The sequence below is a fragment of the Myripristis murdjan genome, chromosome 5 (assembly GCF_902150065.1).
Source record: "Myripristis murdjan chromosome 5, fMyrMur1.1, whole genome shotgun sequence".
Taxonomy (NCBI): domain Eukaryota; kingdom Metazoa; phylum Chordata; class Actinopteri; order Holocentriformes; family Holocentridae; genus Myripristis; species Myripristis murdjan.
In genome coordinates, this window is record NC_043984.1 from 21,154,396 (window position 1) to 21,167,161 (window position 12,766).

Sequence of the window (12,766 nt, forward strand, 5' to 3'; positions counted from 1 at the left end):
CAGTGAAATATTTGTAAGATGTGTTTTCCATATTGACAGAGGTGATGTGCGGAGGAATTTTTATAAAACTGATATTTCAAAAGTGATTAAAATGGAAGCCGGCGACTAAACACTGAAATGCAGCACCACAACTCGGTGACTGTCATTACCACTGAGTTAATGGCTTTCTTATGGGCTTCATGGTGGGTTGAGGAGGCTAAATTAACTCTTGTGATTTTTATGTAGATTCGGCGGCTGCATTAAAGGCTTGAAAGAATTGTACTTTTAGCACTAGCTGTGAACTTGTAGATAAGATTTTAATTTTAATTTGTTCATTCACAATATCACATATTAAAGGAGTACATCAAATTGCAAGGAGAAAAAAACAGAAAAGGAAAACACAAACATTGCCCTGCCATTAAGTCAAGTCTTTTAAAGGAGTGAGCAAAGATTTTGAAGTTGGACAGAAATGGCAGGAGTTCAATGCATTCTGTCACAAGAAAGAGTATTTATATTAGGGCTGATAACAGACTTGTGTTGTGCCAGATTAGACTTGGGTTACAATCTCAGCCTGGGTAGACTAACCAGGCTGAGACTAGGGCTCCTCCCGTGGATGGCAGGGAAACATGCTGACAGGCTCCATGTTACTGAGGACTGCTTGAGACAGTGGCCTGTGGCATTCATAGTTGGCTTCCAAAAATATAATTTAAACAAAAGGCCAAAAGGCTTAAGTGATCAAAGAGATTTGAGGGGTCCTAAACACTGAAGATCTCTCTCTCTTTCTCTCTCTCTCTCTTCTCTTTTTTTTTAACTTCAGCATGTTAAGCATCAACTTTAGGAGAGAAAATGTTTTTTTTTTTTTCAACGAGTCTCCATTAAAGCATGTGGAAGCCCATTCCCGCCACATAAAAAATGGCTAATTTGTGGGTCGCTTTTTTTTTTCTCTCTCAGTTGTGACTTAAAAGGCTAACTAAGAATCCTGAGGGATTTCTTTTCTCACAGGATTGTGATTTAAAGTGACTTAATGACACAGAAATGTGATACCTCCCCCGGTTCTGGATTCTGAGGTTTTTTTCCCCTCACAATTGTGGCTTAATAACGCCCGAGAACATGATAACCATGTTGTCGCCCTTGGGTCTGAATGGCTCTTCCTGCAGGCCATCCCTGCTTCATGTGTCTCAGTCAAGGCTTGCTGTTGTGAAGATTTCTCTTCAGACTCTGAAGAATTAAGTTAATATTGCTCAGTTCAAAAACTCAGAATTTCACAAAACTCTTTGTTTGTGAAAACACAATGAAAATAGTCATTTGTATTATCTTTCTTGCACAGGATAATCGGGCAACACCAGAAGCAAGCAAGTAAGCAAATAAATAAATAAATAAATAAATGCATTTGCAACTGAAAAAAACACCATTCTTAATGTGAACAGGCCTTCATAGACTATCGCAGTCTGTTGCCATGTTTTTAATCAACTGTAGGTGGCAGCAACATACCTGGTAATACCTAATCTGCCGGAAATAAACACGGAGAAGAAGAAGAGAAAGAATGGAGAGGCTAATGTTAGCAGCTTGTAGGCTGATTATGTAGCCAGTTAGCCATGTAGCTAAACCTATTATCTCAGGTAACCGCTGTACTGATAGTAATATAATATTCAAACGCCATAAATTCGGCATATAGACACGCATTAATAAATCGACTGCCAAAAACAAGGAAGTTATTACGGAAAGGTGAGTCACAATATGTTACAGCAGCCAGCTAACCTTAACTGTCGAAGAAAGGTTTGGTTAGCTAATGCTAACTAGCTAGCGATTGCAACAACCACAACTTTTACGGGCTAAATATCCTGTTAAATCCTAAAAATGTTACTTCGCTTTGCTAGCTTGCGCGATAGCCTTGATAATTTGAGCTAATGACGATAATTTCTTTTAAACATGAGCTCCCGTTTCCTCAAACAGATCATTTAGCTCCAAAGGCCCTGACACTAGGCTATATGTAAACAAAGGTATGTTTGCTAGCTCCTGTTTATGACAAAAGGAGAGATGCCTGCTGATTGATACCTACCTTAATCGTAAAGCTAAATTGTGAAGGGAGGGATTTTATCAATTTGGGCTCCTCACTATACACACTGTATATATTCTACTGAAAGATAAACACCGTATCTACTAATGCTGGCCAAGCTGTTTGTGATCCAGGTATAATATGAATCCCAATTCACTGCTGAGTGCAGGTTTTTCTCTTTATGATATCCCATATGGTGCACACCCCAATTTAGTTTCTGAGCACCCAAAGGTAAATTGCTTGTCACTGTGGAGTACTGTCTCCCTTAAGCCCAAACTATCAGCCAGTTTTTGCAAAAGCTTAGCACTGAATGGGCAGCTTGGAGAGAGCTGAATCTTCTGCTTTACAAACATGCAGTATCTGTCTGAAGCCAAGAAAGCTGTGGATGAAATGATAGCACCCAGTGGCTACATTATTAGGTACACCTGTACAAACTAATCCAATCTAATACAACTGTTCTGCCATTAAGTTTACTGCTGAAAACTACAAACCCAGTAATAAAGGTATAGTTAAATTTACACATTATGCACAATGTCAGCAAAAGCTTAACACTATAAACTTTGTAAAGGTAGAATTTATGACGGCAGCTGTTCCATTGAATGGTTTTTTCGATAGTACATGTGTGTCTAATAAAGTAACCACAGAGTGTATATGACAGAGGAGGTATTTAATTTCACTACATGTCCACAGTGTGGTACCTTGAGCAATGTAAAAAATTTCATTATGTGTGTCATGCTGTGAATGAACAGATGCAGGCAGGTGCACCTGCAATTGGTGCGCCCGTGGCAGTAGCTGGTGGTCAGAGTCGATCAGAGGATGAGGAGTCACTGGGGATAAAAGATGTGAAAAGGACAGCAACACAAGCCTTTGGTGGTGGTGTTCCCAAACGCAGAAGCTCCTCCAGGTCTTGTACCCTTGTCTACTGCAAAGAAATGTCAGCTGAATGCCAGCACAGTCAGCAAACTTACTGGCAGAAAGGGGAATCAAAATGCATTTGTATTAATAGTGCATGTTCAAGATTTTTGAGTCTGTAGTGTCAAAAATAAGATGCTTATTACAAGTTACCAAGCCCAAAGTGATGTTCAGCAGATACTGTATAGATGTTGCTTAACATTTTGGGCACCATGGTGAAGGTGAGATCTGCAAATATATGGGGGATTTCTTGAGAAATGACAAATATTCAGTTAGTCAGTAAATTGTAATTTATTTATTTTTTGCCAAACAACTAATCAGTTAATCTAAATTAATCTCAGTTAATCAACTACTCATTTCAGCAGCGGTAGTGTTTCTATGGTGCATCTGCAACCTTTAAGTCAATGTGTGCAAACTTAAATGTCCTCAGGTCAATAAAGAGGAAGAAGTTTGACGATGAGCTGGTGGAAAGCAGTCTGGTCAAGTCATCCAGTAGAGTCAAAGGTCCACCTGTCGTAGAGCCAGTCCGCTGTTCAGGGAACGAGCCTTCGTTCAGTGAGAAGAAAAAGGTACAGGGGAGCGTTAGTACACATTGAATCCCAAAGAATCTCATTCTGGCTGAGACAGATCTTGTATTGAATTGAAGGATAATTTTTATCACTTCATACTGCTCTGTCAGGTGACAAAATCCAGCACTGCTCTCACACCGCCACTTGCCATGGTGGTAAGCCCCGCACCCATCACCAAAAGGGTGAAGAAAAGCAAGCAGCCTCTACAGATCACAAAAGACCTGGGCCGGTGGAAACCCACTGATGACCTGCTGCTTATAAATGCTGTGCTGCAGGTGAGCAGCATAAAAATGAAGATCATTGTCCAGCAGTTGAATAATTAATATAAAGATTAGTTTGCAGTAAGGGCTGTATAATGTGGACTAAGGTGTGTATGTGTCTCTTTCTGTTTGCCTCTAGACCACAGACCTCACCTCCGTTCATTTGGGGGTCAAGTTCAGCTGTCGTTTCACCCTACGGGAGATTAAAGAGAGGTGGTACGCTCTCCTCTACGATCCTGTGATCTCAAAGTAAGAGACCATCATTACAGCTGCATTGCACACTCCTAGTATCTGTCTTTACGTGTGTGTGTGTGTGTGTGTGTGTGTGTGTGTGTGTGTGTGTGTGTGTGTATATATATATATATATATATATATATATATTACTCTGACATGACCTTTTTGAACATGCTCTCTCTGTTACCTGTCTAAGGCTGGCGTGGCAGGCCATGCGACAGCTTCATCCGGAGGCCATCGCCGCGATCCAAAGCAAAGCTCTCTTCAGTCAGGCTGAGGAGGCTCAGCTGGCTAAGATTGGTTCGGTAAGTGTAGCCAAGAACTGATAATTGAATTATTTTGTGTAGTTATGTTGAAATGAGACAAAATATATATATTGGATAGGGGTGGGACTTGTAAACGTGTACACGTGTACACGGTTAGCCAATCATAAACGTTTAGAAAAAACCACTAACCGTGTACATGTTTTTTTTTTTTTTTTTTTTTTTTTATTACCTGACTTTAAGTTCACTCACGAGATGCAATGGCATCCACCAAAAAATAGAAGCACTGTTTGGCAGTTGTTTCAAAGAAATGTAAGTGGAAACACTGTCAAGTGTACACTGTGTGACGCTGAATTATGCGGTTTTCAAATAGCACGCACGGCGCAGACCTCGGCCGCCGCAGCCATTCATTGTGTATGTGATCGCGGGGCGCAAGGGCGCACCGGTCTGTGCCAAGCTGAACGCAGCGCGAGGCTGGCGCCACCGCCTGTGCGCACTGTGCCCAAGTTGATAATTTCTAAATAACCCCAATACTAACCCAGCGCAGAGCGCGGCCCAAACCGCGTGCTATGTGAAAGCCACTTTAGCCTTTAAGGGTAGCAGCACAGGCTCACTGTTAAACCACCTGTGGTGGAAACACCCGAACAGCCTGGGGACAGAGCCCGGCGTCAGTGCAGGTGCGAGTGGAGGACGACAACAGCAAGTTAGCATATAGGATTTCATATCCAGAAAATGTGACAAGCCATGAAGCGAAGCAATTAACTTAATTGCGGTTGCTGTTGCGACTGTGTTATTTGAATGGTGACAGCGCCCTCTAGCGGTTGTATAGCAGTAAAAATCAACCAACTCTGAAGACACGTGTACACGTGTACACGCAATTAAATGGCGCGTGTACACGTTTAGTATTTTTTGTACACGTTCCCATCCCTAATATTGGACGATACAGACAAAATCAAACATCACAAATCTTGGACTGAATACCTTGATTTCAATATTGTGGGGATGACTATTAATGCTTTCATAAGTTTTTTTGAACAATGAGATTTTTGATAAATGGTGATTAGAAATGTGGATATGATGATCAAGCAGGTAGATGCAAATAACAAAGCAGCTAAAACAGCCTAATTAGTTCAGGAAAGTGCACCCCTTTATTGTAATAAAACAGCACTTTCATATTACAATGTCTAAAATCCCAGACAAAATCTAGTCTCATATCGCAATATTGATAGAATATCAATAATCATTGATTGCCCATTGCCCATTGTTAGGCATACAAATACATATTGTAACTACTGTGATTTTTATTGTTCTTATTCTTATCATTGTTATTTTCATCTTCTTTTATTTATTTATTTATTTATTTATTTTGAGAAAAAGACTTGCAAGCATATAGGCTCACAATGAAATTTATTATGTTTTAATTTTTGATAAATTAATTGAATTATTAGTTTAATAATTTATTTAATAGAATTGTGATAAAATAAACTACTAATTTATGGGAGTGTTTTATGCCTGGCAGAGATGTAATAACAAAAGGAGTGAATAGATTTAATCATTCAGTCAGCATATTTAAGGTTAAAAAATAATTTGTAATGTGTGTTTTCTTCAAAGAAACATAGAACATCTAGGCACAGAGCCAATCTCAAGCTCTCAAAGTTCTGACCCCAGCACTACTAAACCACTCCATACACATATCTAAAGACATTTCTTGAGCTGCATCAGGAGGCACTATTATAAATATTTGTTTTCAACACTTTAAGGAATAACTGCACTGTAGGAATCATTTGTTGTCAATCTCTGAATGCAGTTTTATAGCAGTGTGGTGATTCTTTAAGAAAACAGTTTAACATTTTTTTTCCAGTGCATAGCATAGAACATGTCTTTGAATTTCCACGTTTGACTGCTGTGTTTGTAATTGTTTTCATGTTTCTCATTGAAACAGACGAGTCAACCCAAACTGGAGGTGTTCCAGGAGCTCTTGAGCAAGCACCCCAGTGTGTTTCACCCCTCTCGCACCCCCAAGAGCCTGCTGGTGCACTGGCAGCTGCTCAAGCAGTACTACCTTCTGGACGACCAGAGTGGTGAGTTCATCTGACATCATGATGGGTTACAGAGGATGTTCATACCAAAATTAAATAACAGCACCTAACAGGGTTTATTCAGACTCAGTTTTATGTCTTTGTTTCTTTTACTGATGCACATTTCTTCATTTTGCATTCTCTACTCTAGGATGTTGTTTGTTTGTTTCTTAATATCAATGACAGTTTGGTCATTTTAAATTACACTTGTTTTATTATGCAAGTAAAGAAACCAAACTAAGAAATTCAAATGAGCATTTGCTACTTCAGTTTGGTTTCACTTGAGCAGGTGAGAACAATACCCTTGAAACTCACATGCACATCTAATGAATGAAGGCCTGTTGCTCCCATCTTGTCCAAGTGAACTGCTGTGTGTTTATTTAGGAGTTTGAATCTGATTCACAACAACTACAAGAAATGACCCCAAAACCCTCCAGTTTATCAGCAAGAAAAAAGTTGTTGGCTTCTGATTACCAGCAGTTAATTAAGAGCAAACTGCAGTCTCAGTATTCAGCTGATTGTTCATATGTTCTTAACTGGTTTAAACATCAGAAAAGATCAATTAAAGCAAAGACAAAATGTCCATTGAGCTTAGTTAAAGTTACAAGGACTCGAAACAACTAAGTTTTGATTGTTGCTAAAATATCTATCCTCATAGGATGACAGGTTACAAAAGTGTCCACTACATGAACTACTTGTGAGTTCATGTGACGTTTGCTCAAAAGGCCTGGGTTACATGTAACTGGGTAGTGTGAACTTAATGAAACCAAATTAAAAATGTGACGTTAACTTTCCAGTATGGTTCAGACAAGAAAAAAAAGAAGCCAACTGTTGTCATCACACCCCTTTCAACAATGAGCATTTTCATTGTTAATCCTACAGATTTTTCACTGAGGCCTCTTTTGGTCTGTCCTTGTAAGCAATCTGTTAAATTAAAAATAGGATGTAGAATGGCGCAGAATAAGGAAACCAATAACCACAGCTTTTACTTTTGGTTGCATTTCCAGTCAACATACTGGCTTTGTAAGGAATGTGAATGCTTCACCACTTTAATTTTCAGTCAAATGAAAACTGTTTTTGTTGCCCAGAAAGTCATCAAAACATTTAGATTATGCATTTCTCCTCTCTCTTTTGTCTTTAGAAATTAAAAGCAACCTTCATGAGTGGCAGTTCAGGTGAAGACTGCCTGCTTCACTTATTGAACTTGTATGACCAGAGCCCCTTTTTTAAATTGAATGAATTTTAAACAATTAATTTGCTGACAGTAATTTCATATACAGTAATGTTAGCAACAGAAACTTTTCCATAGACACACCCTTACACCTGCAGCAGGGAGAGTAAGCTTGTCAAAAAAGAATGCATAAACCATAGAAATTTCTGTGACATGAACAGACATTTAATTGCAGAGTTACACTCAAAACATTACAAAAATTTTATTATAGAGCATTTAGGCATATATATTTTAAAGTAAAAGAACATCCTCAAGCAAGTTAGTGAGCAATAAACCCCCAACATGACTGTCCCTATAATCTCTCTTTTCTCTCAGGATTCATTCACATAATTTTCTCATGCTTATTTTCCTTCTAGTTGCATGGAAATCATTTTGCACATGTACTATTACCTTTAAAACAGTAATTTGGCATGTTTGAAATGATCATTTAAAAGCTGGAATGGCAGCAGAAACCACACACTCCAGGTAGCAGATAATGTCAGAAGCTGTCCGATGGCCAAGTTTCAATGAATGATTGTACTGAGTTATGAATATTGAAAGTGCAGCTGAACATGCCAGTTCCTGGGGCACTGCAGATTTGACTAATAATGGGCATGGACATTGTGTTAGACTTGAATAGCCACAATGTAGTCAAATGTCATAGAAATGTATTGGTGTGAAATGTGTAGGAACCCTGGCTGTTGTGTTTTAACTAATGGTGAAATGAATCTAACAGCTCTGTATTTTAAAGTCTTGTTTATGTTTGTGTTACAGTCCAGCCTCTCCCTAAAGGTGACCAGGTCCTCAACTTCTCCGATGCTGAGCAGATGGTTGATGATGCAAAATTAAAGTAACACAGTTTCCTCTGTCACTTCATTGATCACATTATGTTTCCTGCTGATAAAAATTCAGTGCATACTAAAGGACATACCAGAGACATTTTTCCATCCATGTGCTACATCAATTAAGTTTGTGTTTCTTCTTACCCAGGGAGAGCAGAGACGAGGTGTTGGAGCATGGTAAGAAATGTAGATTGGAAACAACCAAGTTGCATCTTGCATGAAATTTTATTTGCAGAAGTTAGATGAGACCACACTTTGCAAAAAGAGAATAAAGCTTGAAGAGTTCAATAAGTTGAACAAGTTGATCATTGTGGTTCAGGTTGTAACTGAAGTGGTTGCACAGTTGTGTGTGTACTAACCTGAGATTGTTGGTGGCTCATAAGCTCATTGACTTAAAACTGATATCGTCCCAAAGGATTTGTTGTGTCTGCGTTTTACATGGTACTAAATCTGTGATTATCTTTTTTTACATAAACCTCAACTCCCTGTTCTCCTCTGTTTCAGAGCTGATGATTTCTGATCGTCACCAGAAAAGGGAGATAAGACAACTGGAGCAGGAGTTGCCACGTTGGCAGGTCCTTGTGGACAGCATCACAGGTAAGTAGACTTGTATTCACTGAAGACAAGCAGCCAGCAGTTTTCATACCTGTACGGCACATTACACCTGGCATTTACATGCATCTCATATCCACGTTTTGTCTTGATCTGAAGTGCCTGGATTATATTTACACCTGTTACTACACTGTGTCTGTTGAATACAAAAATTGATATCCGATTTCTCTCACTCCAGTTGGTCACATATGTTGCTGCTTTGTTACATTGAACCCTTCATCAGTATCATGAGCAAATCAATTGTCATGGTGTTACTGTTCAAGCTTCTTAGTGCCTGTTTGTTTAATTTGCACTTCCCAGTTGGATCCTGAAAGCACAGGAATAGGAAAAAGAAAGTTTCCTTTTCCTTTTCTGTAGCATCTGTGTAGATTATAGACCTGATTGCATCAGTCAAATAAAACTCTGAACAGCTCTTGAGGCGGTTTGAGTTAACGAGTCATCCTTGGATCTCATGCGTCAACAGTACATTTACAGCCAGATTTTATGTGTTTTTGCGTAATCCTGCATAATCCTATCACCCAGCACACATGTTAAAGACAGTTGTCAAGCAGCCTATGTGTTTTGCGAAATCCGGTTGGTACAACCCGTGTGTGTGTGTGTGTGTGTGTGTGTGTGTGTGTGTGTGTGTGTGTGTGTGTGTGTGCGCGTGTGTGCGTGTGCACGTGTGTGTGTGCGCGTGTGTGTCCGTCCATGTTACCAGGGATGAACTTGCCAGACTTTGACAACCAGACTCTAGCAGCACTGAGAGGACGAATGGTACGCTACCTTATGAGATCCCGAGAGGTAAGTCGACGTTGTCCAGAGACTGTTGGCAAAGATTAATTAATTAGTTGCCATGTGTCTGAGTGGAAATAGGACTTTGTTTCTCTGTGATTTATGTATTTATTTTTTTAAATTATGAAGCTGTTGATGTTCCCACAGATCACGCTGGGCAGGGCAACCAAGGACAAACAGATAGATGTGGATCTGTCACTAGAAGGGCCTGCCTGGAAAATATCTAGGAAACAAGGTGATTTAACTCTTTTGTTACCTCGCAGTACTCAAATAATTAACTGTAGTTAATACCACCACCATTTACAAGCATTTTGGTGTTATTTCATGTTTTTGAAAGCACATTCAGCACTCTGTCACTCACCTTATTCATCGATGGGCCAAGAGCACAAGAGGTGCAGTGATAAATTGAGAGCAAATATTGTAGCTGCAGTACAAATTAAATCCACGTGGACATTATATATTATTTTTACAAGTTATTTTAAATGTCTAGATAAAATTTAACAAGAGAAAGGGGGATCTAGATCTATACCAGTTTCCTATGGGAAACTTGGGAAAGAAAGCACCCTAAGTTGGAGATGTCCCTTATTCTATTCGAAGTGGCTGGCAACATGTGTAAAATAGCTATGCAGTGTTTAAACACTGCTCCTTCACAGCATTAGGGAAATATCTGAAAATATATGCTGATTTGTTTTTGAGGTATGCAGATAATACAAGAACAAGCTTGTGTGTGCGACTAGTGGTGTTTTGTAAAATATCTTAAGGTTATGATTAAGGTTATCCAGTCTATATTGGTCATGTGAAAAACCATCTATCAGCACTAGATCAAGGTTAACAGTCCGTGTTCATGCATGGATGCTTGCAGGGATTATAAAGCTGAAGAACAATGGAGACTTCTTCATTGCCAATGAGGGCAGACGACCCATCTACATAGACGGCAGACCGGTCCTGTCAGGCAACAAGTGGAAACTAAACAACAACTCTGTAGTGGAGGTGTGTGTCAAAGCTACCTATGCACTGGAATATGTGTTTTTAAATAACAGCCATAAAACATTTTAGTGAGGCTTACAGTCATGACTCTTAACGACCTTTGTGTCTGTTCAGATTGCAGGTCTTCGATTTGTGTTTCTGATTAACCTGGAACTCATTTCACTAATCAAAGCTGAAGCAGCCAAGATGATACAGCAGTGACTGTCAGCCTCCCGACAGAGGAGTGGAAACACAAGCTGTGGCAAGCATATGGATCCAGTCAGTCCCTCAATATAGAGCACTGGCCAGCAGCTGTCCTCATGAGGCCCGGCAGTGCCACCAAGAGCCTGAGTGACATTTGCTAACAACTGAAAATGTGAATTTCAAGCAGCCTCTTTGGCTCCGACTTCATCATCAAGCAAGATTACTGCAAGTACTGCTGGATAATTGGGTGTTTTTCATGTTGTAATGTAGACACTCCCATGATAGAGCCTTGTTTATCCAGTTTTTCAGTATATTGAATTGTATTTAAATTCTGTACTAAAAGCTTTTTCAGAATATTAAACTTGTATACCCATAGATTCTGAAATGTTCTCTTCATTTTACAGTTTAAACAGGATGAAAGACACAATATACAGAGTACTGCTTGGTTTGAAAAAGAGTAAAGTAAAATGTGTGGAAGTTGATTGGATGGTGGGTTGTGTACAAGTAAGTCAATGTGTAAGTCAATTCCCTGCTATTTAAAATAATGGCCGACCTACAAAAATCTAAATCTAATCTAAAACCTTTCCTTAAGCATTTTTATTGAGACTTTTTCATACTAGTTTTGTTTTCTTTACAGTAGTTGCATGTTTTCTCTGTGTAGAACAAAGCATGAGAGAAATCCCTACTCCTACCTGTACAATTATTGTCATGACAGATGGGTGACAAATGTTTATTTGATTCTACATCAGGGAGACCTAAAAATTAAATGGGAAATAGGAATGTACATTTTGCAAAATGAGGGCAAAATGAAATGTTGGGGTTATTATATGATAAACACAAAATGTTATAAGGGAAAAGGGACATCACCATCCAGTTAAAACTGAAACTACACCTTAGGAGGATGTTTGTATGAGCAGTAGGACTGCTCTGGTTGTTGACTTTTGGCTGGACTTTCGGCAAAGAGGCCTTATCTGTGTGGAATGCCTCCGGGTGTGCAGCGAGATATACCACAGTATGAGACCATATCACCACCACTGTCAGGCACACAGCCACACCCAACCCCAGGGCCAGTGGGTCTTCCATCACTGCAGTCCTGAGTCCTAATCCCAACTCCACCAGTAATGAAGTGTGGGGATTTAACTTTCCTGGTTTAAGGAGGCCTTGCAACATCAGAAGTCCTCCTGCTTGATCAGTGGCCTGCCGGTGGGAGCACAGAGGGGGCCACTGGAACAGTAGATACTAATACACACATCAGAGACAACGGCATAGGGTATTTTGTCTCTGCACAGAGGAAGGCAGGCAGGCAAATTTAAAAAAAGAAAAGGGAATCAGCCAAGAGGTCGTGGTCAAGGAAGAAGATGACCTGATTGATAGGATGGCTGAGACAGAGTAATATGGGTCTACTCTTACTCAGTGACCAAAAATAATGATTTATGCTATCTACAATCATTCTGAGCTGCGCATTTATGAGTAATGAAAATTAAATATCTGACACAATACAATCAAAAGTTAAGTTTAATAGAGTTGTGATGTAAATAAAGGTTTCAGAATCATAAAATTGTGATTTTAATAGTTAAGGGTTAGAGGTTAAAAAGACAAGTGGTTGGCTGGCTCAAAATGAAAAGAAGTGTCACTTGAAAAAAACAGAACAGCAGTAGAAAACACAAGTCAGTAAAAACGGAAAGTCAAGGGGGACAGCTATCTCTCTGGAAATAATGTGACTGACTCATCATTTTCTTCTGTCTTTCACAACTGTGGTTCATTTTGCCTGATTGCCATGTAAGTCCTCATGATATGTGAGGCACAA

The 12,766-nt window shown here is 39.4% G+C and overlaps 1 protein-coding gene across 1 annotated transcript; it reads left to right on the forward strand.

The window, feature by feature from the left end:
- Positions 1 to 1,493: 1,493 nt before the first annotated feature.
- mcrs1 (microspherule protein 1) lies at positions 1,494 to 11,334 on the forward strand. The gene is made up of 14 exons (XM_030050902.1): positions 1,494 to 1,704; positions 2,785 to 2,939; positions 3,378 to 3,516; positions 3,627 to 3,791; positions 3,916 to 4,025; positions 4,207 to 4,315; positions 6,216 to 6,354; positions 8,336 to 8,411; positions 8,552 to 8,580; positions 8,908 to 9,000; positions 9,716 to 9,798; positions 9,937 to 10,024; positions 10,652 to 10,779; positions 10,891 to 11,334. The coding sequence occupies exons 2-14, from the start codon at positions 2,785 to 2,787 to the stop codon at positions 10,975 to 10,977; spliced, it is 1,401 nt and encodes a 466-aa protein (XP_029906762.1). The 5' UTR covers positions 1,494 to 1,704; the 3' UTR covers positions 10,978 to 11,334.
- The last annotated feature ends 1,432 nt before the right edge of the window (positions 11,335 to 12,766 follow it).